Source organism: Oncorhynchus mykiss, chromosome 30 (assembly GCF_057628025.1).
Source record: "Oncorhynchus mykiss isolate SJ-2025 chromosome 30, ASM5762802v1, whole genome shotgun sequence".
Taxonomy (NCBI): domain Eukaryota; kingdom Metazoa; phylum Chordata; class Actinopteri; order Salmoniformes; family Salmonidae; genus Oncorhynchus; species Oncorhynchus mykiss.
This window is the reverse complement of record NC_143051.1, coordinates 3,483,266-3,505,000: the sequence shown is the minus strand read 5'-3', so window position 1 is coordinate 3,505,000 and position 21,735 is coordinate 3,483,266. Positions and strand designations below refer to the sequence as shown.

At 45.6% G+C, this 21,735-nt stretch overlaps 1 protein-coding gene across 1 annotated transcript in view; it reads left to right on the top strand.

Annotated features, from left to right (window-relative positions):
* csmd2 (CUB and Sushi multiple domains 2) overlaps positions 1-21,735 on the top strand; it is a gene marked incomplete at its 5' end in the record, with an annotated part of 597,374 nt that overhangs the window by 506,486 nt on the left and 69,153 nt on the right. The window contains 2 exons of the mRNA XM_090227432.1: positions 1,030-1,218; positions 5,228-5,401. Coding sequence (XP_090083558.1) covers positions 1,030-1,218; positions 5,228-5,401 — 363 coding nt within the window. The remainder of the gene's footprint in view (positions 1-1,029; positions 1,219-5,227; positions 5,402-21,735) is intronic.

Genomic DNA, 21,735 nt, shown 5'->3' with positions numbered 1-21,735 from the left:
CTGAGCTGCGCTTCAATAGGTTGGTGGTAGATGGAAGGCCGTGTTGCCCCACAGAGTCCTTTGTCCTTTGAAGAGTGTCTCTGGTGGTGAACGGGAAACATTGTAGTGTCGTCGTTGGGTGGTAGACGGGATACTCTGTCTGTCCTCTCCTAGACCACGTTACAGCGGCCGCTGCTAACTTAAGGGCTAGGAGGTATCACTTCTGTAGCAAATAAGAGTTCAAAGTCCATACCATTCGCAACCAAAGCTCACGCTGCGGTTGGCTTCGTTCTGGAGTTGTTATCTGAATCCTTCTGACATCGGACCTCACGTCCTTGGAACAGAAGGTTACATTTTTTGTCAAGGGCTTATATAGTGGAGCGAGAAGGGTGTGTTTCATAGTTTATAGCCCATGTCTCTTCACAGGGGCGGGCCACTGATTGAGCAGAGCCCTAACCTTATGAAAACCCAAATCTCTCATTTGGAAGCTAAAATTACGTTTAATCTTTTCACCAATAATTTTATATTTAAACATTTGAATTGCACAACAATTCCATGTGAATTTGATAACTAGAATGTGTAGACAATCCCAGGTACAGTTCATGTCGTCCTGTCATCAGTCATAATGTCTCAGATGACAACCGAACTGACATCGTATTCATTAAGTACCAACGCATATTTTCAACTGGTTCTATTACCGAAATATGGTTCCTTTCCCTCCACTTGTTTGATGTTCCCAGACTCTCTATGTTAAACAAAGGCCATTCAAGAGTCCCTCTGTAGAGTCAAGAGAGAGAGGGAAGGGAGAAAGGTATTTATGTGGGGGGGGGGGTTCATAAACCCACAGGCCAACGTCATGACACTACATAACAATATGTTATACACCATATTCAATGTTCGAGATATGGAAATGTGTCTGCATGTGTACAGTATGTGTTCAAGAGTGTGTGTGTGTGTGTGTGCTCCTGCTTGTAAACACACACACACATCAGCTCTTCTTAATGCGCTACTAATTTGACCCCTTCCCCTCTTCCTCCCTCTGTCCTCTAGTTGTTAACTGCACAGAGCCAGGTCATGTGGAGGACAGCGTCAGACAGGTGACGTCTGAAGGACCTGGTCGTTACAGCTTCCAGACCGCCGTGTCCTACCACTGTAACCCTGGTTACTACCTACTGGGAACCAGCACTCTGTCCTGCCAGGGAGACGGCACCTGGGATAGAACACTACCCAAGTGTCTGTGTGAGTACCGGACACACACACCATGTGATTTTAACACACACACACACACACACCATGTGATTTTAACACACACACACCATGGGATATTAAAACCTCTACTGACTCCCCATCCCGCATGCGGGAGCGTAATCATCGCCTGACACTAATTAGCATAACGCAACGGACATAAATCTTCCTAGAAACTATTCCTATTCATGAAAATCACAAGTGAAATATACTGAGACACAGCTTAGCGTTTTGTTAATCACCCTGTCATCTCAGATTTTCAAAATATGCTTTACAGCCAAAGCTAGACAAGCATTTGTGTAAGTTTATCGATAGCCTAGCATAGCATTATGTCCAGCTAGCAGCAGGTAACTTGGTCACGGAAATCAGAAAAGCAATCAAATTAAATCGTTTACTTTTGATGAGCTTCGGATGTTTTCACTCACGAGACTCCCAGGTAGATAGCCAAAGTTTTGTGGGTGAAATAGCTCCGTTTGTTCTTCACATTTGGCTGAGAAATCGCCCGTAAATTGCAGTCACGAAAACGGCAAAAAATATTCCAAATTAGCTCCATAATATCGACAGAAACATGGCAAACGTTGTTTATAATCAATCCTCAAGGTGTTTTTCTAATATCTATTCTATAATATATCCGTTGGGACAATTAGTTTTTCAGTAGGACCGATTGGAGTAATGGCTACCTCTGTATTTTACGCTAGAGTAGGAGCCATCAGGTGACCAGTTACGCAATGTAGCCGCCTACGGCTATTCTTCAACAGAAATAGGTAAAACTACGTGTGGAGGTAAACCCAGGCCCTGCATGTCCCCAGGCACCCACATTTGTTGACTTCTGTGATCGAAAAAGCCTTGGTTTCATGCATGTCAACATCAGAAGCCTCCTCCCTAAGTTTGTTTTACTCACTGCTTTAGCACACTCTGCTAACCCTGATGTCCTAGCCGTGTCTGAATCTTGGCTCAGGAAGGCCACCAAAAATTCTGAGATTTCCATACCCAACTATAACATTTTCCGTCAAGATAGAACTGCCAAAGGGGGAGGAGTTGCAGTTTACTGCAGAGATAGCCTGCAAAGTAATGTCATACTTTCCAGGTCCATACCCAAACAGTTCGAACTACTAATTTTGAAAATTACTCTCTCCAGAAATAAGTCTCTCACTGTTGCCACCTGCTACCGACCCCCCTCAGCTCCCAGCTGTGCCCTGGACACCATTTGTGAATTGATCACCCCCCATCTAGCTTCAGAGTTTGTTCTGTTAAGTGACCTAAACTGGGATATGCTTAACACCCCGGCAGTCCTACAATCTAAGCTAGATGCCCTCAATCTCACACAAATCATCAAGGAACCCACCAGGTACAACCGTAAATCTGTAAACAAGGGCACCCTCATAGACGTCATCCTGACCAACTGGCCCTCCAAATACACCTCCGCTGTCTTCAACCAGGATCTCAGCGATCACTGCCTCATTGCCTGTATCCGCTACGGAGCCGCAGTCAAACGACCACCCCTCATCACTGTCAAAAGCTCCCTAAAACACTTCTGTGAGCAGGCCTTTCTAATCGACCTGGCCCGGGTATCCTGGAAGGACATTGACCTCATCCCGTCAGTTGAGGATGCCTGGTCATTCTTTAAAAGTAACTTCCTCACCATTGTAGCTCCAACTCCAAAAAGTTCTGGGACACTGTAAAGTCCATGGAGAACAAGAGCACCTCCTCCCAGCTGCCCACTGCCCACCTGGCTACTCCAACCTCAGCCAACAGCTCCGCGCCCCCCCCCCCCCCCCCCCCCCCCCCCCCCGCAGCTACTCGCCCAAGCCTCTCCAGGTTCTCCTTTACCCAAATCCAGATAGCCGATTCCCTGATCCACCTTTACGCAGACGACACCATTCTATATACTTCTGGCCCGTCCTTGGACACTGTGCTATCTAACCTCCAAACGAGCTTCAATGCCATACAACACTCCTTCCGTGGCCTCCAACTGCTCTTAAACGCTAGTAAAACCAAATGCATGCTTTTCAACCGTTCGCTGCCTGCACCCGCACGCCTGACCAGCATCACCACCCTGGATGGTTCCGACCTTGAATATGTGGACATCTATAAGTACCTAGGTGTCTGGCTAGACTGCAAACTCTCCTTCCAGACTCATATCACACATCTCCAATCGAAAATCAAATCAAGAATCGGCTTTCTATTCCGCAACAAAGCCTCCTTCACTCACGCCGCCAAACTTACCCTAGTAAAACTGACTATCCTACTGATCCTCGACTTCGGCGATGTCATCTACAAAATTGCTTCCAACACTCTACTCAGCAAACTGGATGCAGTTTATCACAGTGCCATCCGTTTTGTCACTAAAGCACCTTATACCACACACCACTGCAACTTGTATGCTCTAGTCGGCTGGCCCTCGCTACATATTCGTCGCCAGACCCACTGGCTCCAGGTCATCTACAAGTCCATGCTAGGTAAAGCTCCGCCTTATCTCAGTTCACTGGTCACGATGGCAACACCCATCCGTAGCACGCGCTCCAGCAGGTGTATCTCACTCATCATCCCTAAAGCCAACACCTCATTCGGCCGCCTTTCGTTCCAGTTCTCTGCTGCCTGTGACTGGAACGAATTGCAAAAATCGCTGAAGTTGGAGACTTTTATCTCCCTCACCAACTTCAAACATCAGCTATCTGAGCAGCTAACCGATCGCTGCAGCTGTACATAGTCTATCGGTAAATAGCCCACCCATTTTTACCTACCTCATCCCCATACTGTTTTTATTTATTTACTTTTCTGCTCTTTTGCACACCAATATCTCTACCTGTACATGACCATCTGATCATTTATCACTCCAGTGTTATTAACCTGCAAAATTGTAATTATTCGCCTACCTCCTCATGCCTTTTGCACACAATGTATATAGACCCCCTTTTTTTTCTACTGTGTTATTGACTTGTTTATTGTTTACTCCATGTGTAACTCTGTGTTGTCTGTTCACACTGCTATGCCTTATCTTGGCCAGGTCACAGTTGCAAATGAGAACTTGTTCTCAACTAGCCTACCTGGTTAAATAAAGGTGAAATAAAATAAAATAAAAAAAAAATGTGATTTTAACACACACACACGCACGCACGCACGCACGCACGCACACACACACACACACACACCATGTGACTTTAACACACACACACCATGTGATTTTAACACACACACACCATGGGATATTAACACACACACACACACACACACACACACACACACACACACACACGCACGCACGCACGCACACATACACACACACACACACACACCATGTGACTTTAACACACACACACACCATGTGATTTTAACACACACACACCATGGGATATTAACACACACACACAAACACACACACACACACACACACCCACCATGTGACTTTAACACACACACACCATGTGATTTTAACACACACACACACACACACACTAACCCACCATGGGATTCTAGCACCAGTATGTTCCCCAGTGCGCCTGTAAGGGCTGCACACAAACACAGACACTGTTTGATTTTCTTTCCCAGAAGGCCTTACTTAGGGAGAACTGTAGGAAGATGGTTCTGGTAATTACATACAGGCCAACCAGGTATATTTAATAGGTCTGTTCAGGAAGTACAGGCCAACCAGGTATATTTACTGGGCTTGTTCAGGAAGTACAGGTCAACCAGGTATATTTACTAGGCTTGTTCAGGAAGTACAGGCCAACCAGGTATATTTACTAGGCCTGTTCAGGAAGTACAGGTCAACCAGGTATATTTACTAGGCCTGTTCAGGAAGTACAGGCCAACCAGGTATATTTACTGGGCTTGTTCAGGAAGTACAGGCCAACCAGGTATATTTACTAGGCTTGTTCAGGAAGTAAACGTTAGTACTGTAGCTATATCTCCGGTAAAATTGAACATGTAAAATGGGTCAGGTTCTTTCTATGTTCTCTTCTGATTGGTCCATTTCTCTCTCTCCTCTCCTGTGATTGGTTAGTGGTGTTGTGCGACCGTCCCAGCATGCCCCCGTACGCCCAGATCTCCGGTGACCGTCGGACGGTGGGTTCGGTGATTCGGTTCAGCTGCATTGGACAGAGGACGGTGATCGGTAACACAACACGCACGTGTCAGCTGGGTGGACAGTGGAGCGGCTCGTTACCACACTGCTCTGGTATGGAACACACACACACACCACACACCACACCACACACACCACACACCACACACCACACAGTATGGGAGGCTGAAGTGTCTGGATTGGGAGCTGATCTGTGAGTAGTTACAGTAGTTCTGACAGTAATACCTGAATATAGTAGAGGATAGATCAAGTGACGATCACAGTGCTCCTCTTGGGAATCTGAGGTGTCCTCTTCATTTACCTTGACATTACAGCCCTTTTGAAGTCTGGACTTTGATCTTGTGGTAAAACACATGAATAAAAAGCCTATAAAATGTCTTGGTGGAGACATGGGCTCAGTGCAGGGTTAGTGACACAGCTCTCTGTGGTCCTCAGAGCTGTCTATCTGAGGAGATGTGTGGTCCTCAGAGCTGTTTATCTGAGGAGATGTGTGGGCCTCAGAGCTGTCTATATGAGGAGATGTGTGGGCCTCAGAGCTGTCTATATGAGATGTGTGGTCCTCAGAGCTGTCTATTGGAGATGTGTGGGCCTCAGAGCTGTCTATATGAGATGTGTGGGTCTCAGAGCTGTCTATATGAGGAGATGTGTGTTCCTCAGAGCTGTCTATATGAGGAGATGTGTGGTCCTCAGAGCTGTCTATATGAGATGTGTGGGTCTCAGAGCTGTCTATATGAGATGTGTGGGTCTCAGAGCTGTCTATGTGAGGAGATGTGTGGTCCTCAGAGCTGTCTATATGAGATGTGTGGGTCTCAGAGCTGTCTATATGAGATGTGTGGGTCTCAGAGCTGTCTATATGAGGAGATGTGTGGGTCTCAGAGCTGTCTATTGGAGATGTGTGGTCCTCATAGCTGTCTATATGAGATGTGTGGTCCTCAGAGCTGTCTATTGGAGATGTGTGGGTCTCAGAGCTGTCTATTGGAGATGTGTGGTCCTCAGAGCTGTCTATATGAGATGTGTGTTCCTCAGAGCTGTCTATATGAGGAGATGTGTGGGCCTCAGAGCTGTCTATTGGAGATGTGTGGGCCTCACAGCTGTCTATGTGAGATGTGTGGTCCTCATAGCTGTCTATATGAGGAGATGTGTGGGCCTCAGAGCTGTCTATATGAGATGTGTGGGTCTCAGAGCTGTCTATATGAGATGTGTGGGCCTCAGAGCTGTCTATATGAGGAGATGTGTGGGCCTCAGAGCTGTCTATATGAGATATGTGGGCCTCAGAGCTGTCTATATGAGATATGTGGGCCTCAGAGCTGTCTATATGAGGAGATGTGTGGGCCTCAGAGCTGTCTATATGAGATATGTGGGTCTCAGAGCTGTCTATATGAGATGTGTGGGCCTCAGAGCTGTCTATATGAGATGTGTGGGCCTCAGAGCTGTCTATATGAGGAGATGTGTGGGTCTCAGAGCTGTCTATATGAGGAGATGTGTGGGTCTCAGAGCTGTCTATATGAGATGTGTGGGCCTCAGAGCTGTCTATATGAGATATGTGGGTCTCAGAGCTGTCTATATGAGATGTGTGGGTCTCAGAGCTGTCTATATGAGATGTGTGGGCCTCAGAGCTGTCTATATGAGGAGATGTGTGGGTCTCAGAGCTGTCTATCTGAGGAGATGTGTGGGCCTCAGAGCTGTCTATATGAGATGTGTGGGCCTCAGAGCTGTCTATATGAGGAGATGTGTGGGCCTCAGAGCTGTCTATATGAGATGTGTGGGTCTCAGAGCTGTCTATATGAGGAGATGTGTGGGCCTCAGAGCTGTCTATATGAGGAGATGTGTGGGCCTCAGAGCTGTCTATATGAGATGTGTGGGTCTCAGAGCTGTCTTTTGGAGATGTGTGGGTCTCAGAGCTGTCTATTGGAGATGTGTGGTCCTCATAGCTGTCTATATGAGATGTGTGGTCCTCAGAGCTGTCTATTGGAGATGTGTGGGTCTCAGAGCTGTCTATATGAGATGTGTGGGCCTCAGAGCTGTCTATATGAGATGTGTGGGTCTCAGAGCTGTCTATATGAGATGTGTGGGTCTCAGAGCTGTCTATGTGAGGAGATGTGTGGTCCTCAGAGCTGTCTATATGAGATGTGTGGGTCTCAGAGCTGTCTATATGAGATGTGTGGGTCTCAGAGCTGTCTATATGAGGAGATGTGTGGGTCTCAGAGCTGTCTATTGGAGATGTGTGGTCCTCATAGCTGTCTATATGAGATGTGTGGTCCTCAGAGCTGTCTATTGGAGATGTGTGGGTCTCAGAGCTGTCTATTGGAGATGTGTGGTCCTCAGAGCTGTCTATATGAGATGTGTGTTCCTCAGAGCTGTCTATATGAGGAGATGTGTGGGCCTCAGAGCTGTCTATTGGAGATGTGTGGGCCTCACAGCTGTCTATATGAGATGTGTGGTCCTCATAGCTGTCTATATGAGGAGATGTGTGGGCCTCAGAGCTGTCTATATGAGATGTGTGGGTCTCAGAGCTGTCTATATGAGATGTGTGGGCCTCAGAGCTGTCTATATGAGGAGATGTGTGGGCCTCAGAGCTGTCTATATGAGATATGTGGGCCTCAGAGCTGTCTATATGAGATATGTGGGCCTCAGAGCTGTCTATATGAGGAGATGTGTGGGCCTCAGAGCTGTCTATATGAGATATGTGGGTCTCAGAGCTGTCTATATGAGATGTGTGGGCCTCAGAGCTGTCTATATGAGATGTGTGGGCCTCAGAGCTGTCTATATGAGGAGATGTGTGGGTCTCAGAGCTGTCTATATGAGGAGATGTGTGGGTCTCAGAGCTGTCTATATGAGATGTGTGGGCCTCAGAGCTGTCTATATGAGATATGTGGGTCTCAGAGCTGTCTATATGAGATGTGTGGGTCTCAGAGCTGTCTATATGAGATGTGTGGGCCTCAGAGCTGTCTATATGAGGAGATGTGTGGGTCTCAGAGCTGTCTATCTGAGGAGATGTGTGGGCCTCAGAGCTGTCTATATGAGATGTGTGGGCCTCAGAGCTGTCTATATGAGGAGATGTGTGGGCCTCAGAGCTGTCTATATGAGATGTGTGGGTCTCAGAGCTGTCTATATGAGGAGATGTGTGGGCCTCAGAGCTGTCTATATGAGGAGATGTGTGGGCCTCAGAGCTGTCTATATGAGATGTGTGGGTCTCAGAGCTGTCTTTTGGAGATGTGTGGGTCTCAGAGCTGTCTATTGGAGATGTGTGGTCCTCATAGCTGTCTATATGAGATGTGTGGTCCTCAGAGCTGTCTATTGGAGATGTGTGGGTCTCAGAGCTGTCTATATGAGATGTGTGGGCCTCAGAGCTGTCTATATGAGATGTGTGGGTCTCAGAGCTGTCTATATGAGATGTGTGGGCCTCAGAGCTGTCTATATGAGATGTGTGGGTCTCAGAGCTGTCTATATGAGATGTGTGGGCCTCAGAGCTGTCTATATGAGGAGATGTGTGTTCCTCAGAGCTGTCTATATGAGGAGATGTGTGGGTCTCAGAGCTGTCTATATGAGGAGATGTGTGGGCCTCAGAGCTGTCTATTGGAGATGTGTGGGCCTCAGAGCTGTCTATATTAGATGTGTGGGCCTCAGAGCTGTCTATATGAGATGTGTGGGCCTCAGAGCTGTCTATATGAGGAGATGTGTGTTCCTCAGAGCTGTCTATATGAGGAGATGTGTGTTCCTCAGAGCTGTCTATATGAGATGTGTGGGCCTCAGAGCTGTCTATATGAGATGTGTGGGTCTCAGAGTTGTCTATATGAGATGTGTGGGCCTCAGAGCTGTCTATATGAGGAGATGTGTGGTCCTCAGAGCTGTCTATATGAGGAGATGTGTGGGTCTCAGAGCTGTCTATATGAGGAGATGTGTGGGCCTCAGAGCTGTCTATATGAGATGTGTGGGTCTCAGAGCTGTCTATATGAGGAGATGTGTGGGTCTCAGAGCTGTCTATATGAGGAGATGTGTGGGCCTCAGAGCTGTCCATATGAGATGTGTGGGTCTCAGAGCTGTCTATATGAGGAGATGTGTGGTCCTCAGAGCTGTCTATTGGAGATGTGTGGGTCTCAGAGCTGTCTATATGAGATGTGTGGGTCTCAGAGCTGTCTATATGAGGAGATGTGTGGGTCTCAGAGCTGTCTATATGAGGAGATGTGTGGGCCTCAGAGCTGTCTATATGAGATGTGTGGGCCTCAGAGCTGTCTATATGAGATGTGTGGGCCTCAGAGCTGTCTATATGAGATGTGTGGGTCTCAGAGCTGTCTATATGAGATGTGTGGGCCTCAGAGCTGTCTATATGAGATGTGTGGGTCTCAGAGCTGTCTATATGAGATGCATGGGCCTCAGAGCTGTCTATATGAGATGTGTGGGCCTCAGAGCTGTCTATGTGAGGAGATGTGTGGGCCTCAGAGCTGTCCATATGAGATGTGTGGGCCTCAGAGCTGTCTATATGAGATGTGTGGGCCTCAGAGCTGTCTATGTGAGGAGATGTGTGGTCCTCAGAGCTGTCTATATGAGATGTGTGGGTCTCAGAGCTGTCTATATGAGATGCATGGGCCTCAGAGCTGTCTATATGAGATGTGTGGGCCTCAGAGCTGTCTATGTGAGGAGATGTGTGGGCCTCAGAGCTGTCCATATGAGATGTGTGGGCCTCAGAGCTGTCTATATGAGATGTGTGGGCCTCAGAGCTGTCTATGTGAGGAGATGTCTCACACACAAACACACAGATACACGTGGATAAAGACACACACACACACACACACACACACACACACACACACACACACACACACACACACACACACACACACACACAGAGACAGGTTAGAAAGCATTGTTATTTTTCATGAAGACATTCTCCCTGTCCCTTTGCCTTCCTCTCTCTCTCTCCAGTGACAGTGAAATCCGTCCTGACAGTTTTATGGCATTCATATATCGTGTAGATTGCTGGCTCTCTCTTCTTGGACCATGAAACATATTTTTATACAGAATCACCCTCTTTCTGGGGTAAACACACACACACACACACACAAACACCTCGTTCTGAGGTAAACACACACAACCACAAACACCGCGTTCTGAGGTAAACACACACACACACACACAAACACCTCTTTCTGAGGTAAACACACACACACACACAAACACCTCTTTCTGGGGTAAACACACACACACACACACAAACACCTCTTTCTGAGGTAAAAAACACTAAATTCCTTTTTACTTAGGGACTGGGAAACAGGACAACACTATGAAGTATATAGAGGACATAAATGCTGTTTAATCTGGTTTAACCAGATTAATTGGGCTAAATAAAGGTCACACAGAGTGTTTCTGGGTAGTCTTAAACAAATCTACTTTGAAACTAAAGTATCCCCCTCACACACATGGCTATGGGCTTAAACAAAGAACACACCTGTACCATGTCAGATATAGACCACCTGTACCATGTCAGATATAGACCACCTGTACCATGTCAGATATAGACCACCTGTACCATGTCAGATATAGACCACCACCTGTATCACGTCAGATATAGACCACCTGTACCATGTCAGATATAGACCATCTATACCATGTCAGATATAGACCATCTATACCATGTCAGATATAGACCACCTGTACCATGTCAGATATAGACCACCTGTACCATGTCAGATATAGACCACCTGCACCATGTCAGATATAGACCACCTGTACCATGTCAGATATAGACCACCACCTGTATCACGTCAGATATAGACCACCTGTACCATGTCAGATATAGACCACCTGTACCACGTCAGATATAGACCACCACCTGTACCATGTCAGATATAGACCACCTGTACCACGTCAGATATAGACCACCTGTACCATGTCAGATATAGACCACATGTACCATGTCAGATATAGACCACCACCTGTATCACGTCAGATATAGACCACCTGTACCATGTCAGATATAGACCACCTGTACCATGTCAGATATAGACCACCACCTGTACCATGTCAGATATAGACCACCACCTTTACCATGTCAGATATAGACCACCTGTACCATGTCAGATATAGACCACCACCTGTACCATGTCAGATATAGACTACCTGTACCATGCCAGATATATACTACCTGTACCATGTCAGATATAGACTACCTGTACCATGTCAGATAGAAACCACCTGTACCATGTCAGATATAGACCACCTGTACCATGTCAGATATAGACCACCACCTGTATCACGTCAGATATAGACCACCTGTACCATGTCAGATATAGACCACCTGTACCATGTCAGATATAGACCACCTGTACCATGTCAGATATAGACCACCACCTGTACCATGTCAGATATAGACCACCTGTACCATGTCAGATATAGACCACCACCTGTACCATGTCAGATATAGACTACTTGTACCATGCCAGATATAGGCCAACTGTACCATGTCAGATATAGACCCCCTGTACCATGTCAGATATAGACCACCTGTACCATGTCAGATATAGACCACCTGTACCATGTCAGATATAGACCACCTGTACCATGTCAGATATAGACCGCCTGTACCGTGTCAGATATAGACCTCCTGTACCATGTCAGATATAGACCACCTGTACCATGTCAGATATAGAACTCCACCTGTACCATATCAGATATAGACCACCTGTACCATGTCAGATATAGACCACCTGTACCATTTCAGATATAGACCCCCTGTACCATGTCAGATATAGACCACCTGTACCATGTCAGATATAGACCACCACCTATATCACGTCAGATATAGACCACCTGTACCATGTCAGATATAGACCACCTGTACCATGTCAGATATAGACCACCTGTACCATGTCAGATATAGACCACCTGTACCATGTCAGATATAGACCACCACCTGTACCATGTCAGATATAGACTACTTGTACCATGTCAGATATAGACCACCACCTATATCACGTCAGATATAGACCACCTGTACCATGTCAGATATAGACCACCTGTACCATGTCAGATATAGACCACCTGTACCATGTCAGATATAGACCACCTGTACCATGTCAGATATAGACCACCACCTGTACCATGTCAGATATAGACTACTTGTACCATGTCAGATATAGACCACCACCTATATCACGTCAGATATAGACCACCTGTACCATGTCAGATATAGACCACCTGTACCATGTCAGATATAGACCACCTGTACCATGTCAGATATAGACCACCACCTGTACCATGTCAGATATAGACTACTTGTACCGGGCCAGATATAGACCAACTGTACCATGTCAGATATAGACCCCCTGTACCATGTCAGATATAGACCACCTGTACCATGTCAGATATAGACCACCTGTACCATGTCAGATATAGACCGCCTGTACCGTGTCAGATATAGACCACCTGTACCATGTCAGATATAGCACTCCACCTGTACCATGTCAGATATAGACCACCTGTACCATGTCAGATATAGACCACCACCTGTACCTTGTAAGATATAGACCACCTGTACCATGTCAGATATAGACCACCACCTGTACCATGTCAGATATAGACTACTTGTACCATGCTAGATATAGACCAACTGTACCATGTCAGATATAGACCACCTGTACCATGTCAGATATAGACCACCTGTACCATGTCAGATATAGACCACCACCTGTATCACGTCAGATATAGACCACCTGTACCATGTCAGATATAGACCACCTGTACCATGTCAGATATAGACCACCTGTACCATGTCAGATATAGACCACCACCTGTACCATGTCAGATATAGACTACGTGTACCATGTCAGATATAGACCACCACCTGTACCATGTCAGATATAGACCACCTGTACCATGTCAGATATAGACCACCACCTGTACCATGTCAGATATAGACTACTTGTACCATGCCAGATATAGGCCAACTGTACCATGTCAGATATAGACCCCCTGTACCATGTCAGATATAGACCACCTGTACCATGTCAGATATAGACCACCTGTACCATGTCAGATATAGACCACCTGTACCATGTCAGATATAGACCGCCTGTACCGTGTCAGATATAGACCTCCTGTACCATGTCAAATATAGACCACCTGTACCATGTCAGATATAGAACTCCACCTGTACCATGTCAGATATAGACCACCTGTACCATGTCAGATATAGACCACCTGTACCATGTCAGATAGAAACCACCTGTACCATGTCAGATATAGACCACCTGTACCATGTCAGATATAGACCACCACCTGTATCACGTCAGATATAGACCACCTGTACCATGTCAGATATAGACCACCTGTACCATGTCAGATATAGACCACCTGTACCATGTCAGATATAGACCACCACCTGTACCATGTCAGATATAGACTACTTGTACCATGTCAGATATAGACCACCACCTGTACCATGTCAGATATAGACCACCTGTACCATGTCAGATATAGACCACCACCTGTACCATGTCAGATATAGACTACTTGTACCATGCCAGATATAGGCCAACTGTACCATGTCAGATATAGACCCCCTGTACCATGTCAGATATAGACCACCTGTACCATGTCAGATATAGACCACCTGTACCATGTCAGATATAGACCACCTGTACCATGTCAGATATAGACCGCCTGTACCGTGTCAGATATAGACCTCCTGTACCATGTCAGATATAGACCACCTGTACCATGTCAGATATAGAACTCCACCTGTACCATGTCAGATATAGACCACCTGTACCATGTCAGATATAGACCACCTGTACCATTTCAGATATAGACCCCCTGTACCATGTCAGATATAGACCACCTGTACCATGTCAGATATAGACCACCACCTATATCACGTCAGATATAGACCACCTGTACCATGTCAGATATAGACCACCTGTACCATGTCAGATATAGACCACCTGTACCATGTCAGATATAGACCACCTGTACCATGTCAGATATAGACCACCACCTGTACCATGTCAGATATAGACTACTTGTACCATGTCAGATATAGACCACCACCTGTACCATGTCAGATATAGACCACATGTACCATGTCAGATATAGACCACCTGTACCATGTCAGATATAGACCACCTGTACCATGTCAGATATAGACCGCCTGTACCGTGTCAGATATAGACCACCTGTACCATGTCAGATATAGCACTCCACCTGTACCATGTCAGATATAGACCACCTGTACCATGTCAGATATAGACCACCACCTGTACCATGTCAGATTTTTACTACTTGTACCGGGCCAGATATAGACCAACTGTACCATGTCAGATATAGACCCCCTGTACCATGTCAGATATAGACCACCTGTACCATGTCAGATATAGACCACCTGTACCATGTCAGATATAGACCGCCTGTACCGTGTCAGATATAGACCACCTGTACCATGTCAGATATAGCACTCCACCTGTACCATGTCAGATATAGACCACCTGTACCATGTCAGATATAGACCACCACCTGTACCTTGTAAGATATAGACCACCTGTACCATGTCAGATATAGACCACCACCTGTACCATGTCAGATATAGACTACTTGTACCATGCTAGATATAGACCAACTGTACCATGTCAGATATAGCCTACCTGTACCATGTCAGATATAGACCACCTGTACCATGTCAGATATAGACCACCACCTGTATCACGTCAGATATAGACCACCTGTACCATGTCAGATATAGACCACCTGTACCATGTCAGATATAGACCACCTGTACCATGTCAGATATAGACCACCACCTGTACCATGTCAGATATAGACTACCTGTACCATGTCAGATATAGACCACCACCTGTACCATGTCAGATATAGACTACTTGTACCATGTCAGATATAGACCACCACCTGTACCATGTCAGATATAGACCACCTGTACCATGTCAGATATAGACCACCTGTACCATGTCAGATATAGACCACCACCTGTACCATGTCAGATATAGACTACTTGTACCGGGCCAGATATAGACCAACTGTACCATGTCAGATATAGACCACCTGTACCATGTCAGATATAGACCACCTGTACCATGTCAGATATAGACCGCCTGTACCGTGTCAGATATAGACCACCTGTACCATGTCAGATATAGGACTCCACCTGTACCATGTCAGATATAGACCACCTGTACCATGTCAGATATAGACCACCACCTGTACCTTGTCAGATATAGACCACCTGTACCATGTCAGATATAGACCACCACCTGTACCATGTCAGATATAGACTACTTGTACCATGCTAGATATAGACCAACTGTACCATGTCAGATATAGACCACCTGTACCATGTCAGATATAGACCACCTGTACCATGTCAGATATAGACCGCCTGTACCGTGTCAGATATAGACCACCTGTACCATGTCAGATATAGCACTCCACCTGTACCATGTCAGATATAGACCACCTGTACCATGTCAGATATAGACCACCACCTGTACCTTGTAAGATATAGACCACCTGTACCATGTCAGATATAGACCACCACCTGTACCATGTCAGATATAGACTACTTGTACCATGCTAGATATAGACCAACTGTACCATGTCAGATATAGCCTACCTGTACCATGTCAGATATAGACCACCTGTACCATGTCAGATATAGACCACCACCTGTATCACGTCAGATATAGACCACCTGTACCATGTCAGATATAGACCACCTGTACCATGTCAGATATAGACCACCTGTACCATGTCAGATATAGACCACCACCTGTACCATGTCAGATATAGACTACCTGTACCATGTCAGATATAGACCACCACCTGTACCATGTCAGATATAGACTACTTGTACCATGTCAGATATAGACCACCACCTGTACCATGTCAGATATAGACCACCTGTACCATGTCAGATATAGACCACCTGTACCATGTCAGATATAGACCACCACCTGTACCATGTCAGATATAGACTACTTGTACCGGGCCAGATATAGACCAACTGTACCATGTCAGATATAGACCACCTGTACCATGTCAGATATAGACCACCTGTACCATGTCAGATATAGACCGCCTGTACCGTGTCAGATATAGACCACCTGTACCATGTCAGATATAGGACTCCACCTGTACCATGTCAGATATAGACCACCTGTACCATGTCAGATATAGACCACCACCTGTACCTTGTCAGATATAGACCACCTGTACCATGTCAGATATAGACCACCACCTGTACCATGTCAGATATAGACTACTTGTACCATGCTAGATATAGACCAACTGTACCATGTCAGATATAGACCACCTGTACCATGTCAGATATAGACCACCTGTACCATGTCAGATATAGACTACTTGTACCATGCCAGATATAGACCAACTGTACCATGTCAGATATAGACCACCTGCACCATGTCAGATATAGACCACCTGTACCATGTCAGATATAGACCACCTGTACCATGTCAGATATAGACCCCATGTACCATGTCAGATATAGACCACCTGTACCTTGTCAGATATAGACCACCACCTGTACCATGTCAGATATAGACCACCTGTACCATGTCAGATATAGACCACCTGTACCATGTCAGATATAGACCACCTGTACCATGTCAGATATAGACCACCTGTACCATGTCAGATATAGACTACTTGTACCATGCCAGATATAGACCAACTGTACCATGTCAGATATAGACCACCTGCACCATGTCAGATATAGACCACCTGTACCATGTCAGATATAGACCACCTGTACCATGTCAGATATAGACCCCCTGTACCATGTCAGATATAGACCACCTGTACCATGTCAGATATAGACCACCTGTACCATGTCAGATATAGACCACCTGTACCATGTCAGATATAGACCGCCTGTACCATGTCAGATATAGACTACTTGTACCATGCCAGATATAGACCACCTGTACCATGTCAGATATAGACCACCTGTACCATGTCAGATATAGACCACCACCTGTACCATGTCAGATATAGACCACCTGTACCATGTCAGATATAGACCACCACCTGTACCATGTCAGATATAGACCACCTGTACCATGTCAGATATAGACCACCACCTGTACCTTGTCAGATATAGACCACCTGTACCATGTCAGATATAGACCACCACCTGTACCATGTCAGATATAGACTACTTGTACCATGCCAGATATAGACCAACTGTACCATGTCAGATATAGACCACCTGCACCATGTCAGATATAGACCACCTGTACCATGTCAGATATAGACCACCTGTACCATGTCAGATATAGACCCCATGTACCATGTCAGATATAGACCACCTGTACCTTGTCAGATATAGACCACCACCTGTACCATGTCAGATATAGACCACCTGTACCATGTCAGATATAGACCACCTGTACCATGTCAGATATAGACCACCTGTACCATGTCAGATATAGACCACCTGTACCATGTCAGATATAGACTACTTGTACCATGCCAGATATAGACCAACTGTACCATGTCAGATATAGACCACCTGCACCATGTCAGATATAGACCACCTGTACCATGTCAGATATAGACCACCTGTACCATGTCAGATATAGACCCCCTGTACCATGTCAGATATAGACCACCTGTACCATGTCAGATATAGACCACCTGTACCATGTCAGATATAGACCACCTGTACCATGTCAGATATAGACCACCTGTACCATGTCAGATATAGACCACCTGTACCATGTCAGATATAGACTACTTGTACCATGCCAGATATAGACCACCTGTACCATGTCAGATATAGACCACCTGTACCATGTCAGATATAGACCACCACCTGTACCATGTCAGATATAGACCACCTGTACCATGTCAGATATAGACCACCACCTGTACCATGTCAGATATAGACCACCTGTACCATGTCAGATATAGACCACCACCTGTACCTTGTCAGATATAGACCACCTGTACCATGTCAGATATAGACCACCACCTGTACCATGTCAGATATAGACTACTTGTACCATGCCAGATATAGACCAACTGTACCATGTCAGATATAGACCCCCTGTACCATGTCAGATATAGACCACCTGTACCATGTCAGATATAGACCACCTGTACCATGTCAGATATAGACCGCCTGTACCGTGTCAGATATAGACCTCCTGTACCATGTCAGATATAGACCACCTGTACCATGTCAGATATAGAACTCCACCTGTACCATGTCAGATATAGACCACCTGTACCATGTCAGATATAGACCACCTGTACCATTTCAGATATAGACCCCCTGTACCATGTCAGATATAGACCACCTGTACCATGTCAGATATAGACCACCACCTATATCACGTCAGATATAGACCACCTGTACCATGTCAGATATAGACCACCTGTACCATGTCAGATATAGACCACCTGTACCATGTCAGATATAGACCACCTGTACCATGTCAGATATAGACCACCACCTGTACCATGTCAGATATAGACTACTTGTACCGGGCCAGATATAGACCAACTGTACCATGTCAGATATAGACCCCCTGTACCATGTCAGATATAGACCACCTGTACCATGTCAGATATAGACCACCACCTGTACCATGTCAGATATAGACTACTTGTACCGGGCCAGATATAGACCAACTGTACCATGTCAGATATAGACCCCCTGTACCATGTCAGATATAGACCACCTGTACCATGTCAGATATAGACCACCTGTACCATGTCAGATATAGACCGCCTGTACCGTGTCAGATATAGACCACCTGTACCATGTCAGATATAGAACTCCACCTGTACCATGTCAGATATAGACCACCTGTACCATGTCAGATATAGACCACCACCTGTACCTTGTCAGATATAGACCACCTGTACCATGTCAGATATAGACCACCACCTGTACCATGTCAGATATAGACTACTTGTACCATGCTAGATATAGACCAACTGTACCATGTCAGATATAGACCACCTGTACCATGTCAGATATAGACCACCTATACCATGTCAGATATAGACTACTTGTACCATGCCAGATATAGACCAACTGTACCATGTCAGATATAGACCACCTGCACCATGTCAGATATAGACCACCTGTACCATGTCAGATATAGACCACCTGTACCATGTCAGATATAGACCCCCTGTACCATGTCAGATATAGACCACCTGTACCATGTCAGATATAGACCACCACCTGTACCATGTCAGATATAGACCACCTGTACCATGTCAGATATAGACCACCTGTACCATGTCAGATATAGACCACCACCTGTACCATGTCAGATATAGACCACCTGTACCATGTCAGATATAGACCACCACCTGTACCTTGTCAGATATAGACCACCTGTACCATGTCAGATATAGACCACCACCTGTACCATGTCAGATATAGACTACTTATACCATGCCAGATATAGACCAACTGTACCATGTCAGATATAGACCACCTGTACCATGTCAGATATAGACCACCTGTACCATGTCAGATATAGACTACTTGTACCATGCCAGATATAGACCAACTGTACCATGTCAGATATAGACCACCTGCACCATGTCAGATATAGACCACCTGTACCATGTCAGATATAGACCACCTGTACCATGTCAGATGTAGACCCCCTGTACCATGTCAGATATAGACCACCTGTACCATGTCAGATATAGACCACCTGTACCATGTCAGATATAGACCACCTGTACCATGTCAGATATAGACTACTTGTACCATGCCAGATATAGACAACCTGTACCATGTCAGATATAGACCACCTGTACCATGTCAGATATAGACCACCACCTGTACCATGTCAGATATAGACCACCTGTACCATGTCAGATATAGACCACCACCTGCACCATGTCAGATATAGACCACCTGTACCATGTCAGATATAGACCACCACCTGTACCATGTCAGATATAGACCACCTGTACCTTGTCAGATATAGACCACCTGTACCATGTCAGATATAGACCACCACCTGTACCATGTCAGATATAGACTACTTGTACCATGCCAGATATAGACCAACTGTACCATGTCAGATATAGACCACCTGTACCATGTCAGATATAGACCACCTGTACCATGTCAGATATAGACTACTTGTACCATGCCAGATATAGACCAACTGTACCATGTCAGATATAGACCACCTGCACCATGTCAGATATAGACCACCTGTACCATGTCAGATATAGACCCCCTGTACCATGTCAGATATAGACCACCTGTACCATGTCAGATATAGACCACCACCTATATCACGTCAGATATAGACCACCTGTACCATGTCAGATATAGACCACCTGTACCATGTCAGATATAGACCACCTGTACCATGTCAGATATAGACCACCTGTACCATGTCAGATATAGACTACTTGTACCATGCCAGATATAGACCACCTGTACCATGTCAGATATAGACCACCTGTACCATGTCAGATATAGACCACCACCTGTACCATGTCAGATATAGACCACCTGTACCATGTCAGATATAGACCACCACCTGTACCATGTCAGATATAGACCACCTGTACCATGTCAGATATAGACCACCACCTGTACCATGTCAGATATAGACCACCTGTACCATGTCAGATATAGACCACCACCTGTACCATGTCAGATATAGACCACCTGTACCATGTCAGATATAGACCACCTGTACCATGTCAGATATAGACCACCACCTGTACCATGTCAGATATAGACTACTTGTACCGGGCCAGATATAGACCAACTGTACCATGTCAGATATAGACCCCCTGTACCATGTCAGATATAGACCACCTGTACCATGTCAGATATAGACCACCTGTACCATGTCAGATATAGACCGCCTGTACCGTGTCAGATATAGACCACCTGTACCATGTCAGATATAGAACTCCACCTGTACCATGTCAGATATAGACCACCTGTACCATGTCAGATATAGACCACCACCTGTACCTTGTCAGATATAGACCACCTGTACCATGTCAGATATAGACCACCACCTGTACCATGTCAGATATAGACTACTTGTACCATGCTAGATATAGACCAACTGTACCATGTCAGATATAGACCACCTGTACCATGTCAGATAGAGACCACCTATACCATGTCAGATATAGACTACTTGTACCATGCCAGATATAGACCAACTGTACCATGTCAGATATAGACCACCTGCACCATGTCAGATATAGACCACCTGTACCATGTCAGATATAGACCACCTGTACCATGTCAGATATAGACCCCCTGTACCATGTCAGATATAGACCACCTGTACCATGTCAGATATAGACCACCACCTGTACCATGTCAGATATAGACCACCTGTACCATGTCAGATATAGACCACCTGTACCATGTCAGATATAGACCACCACCT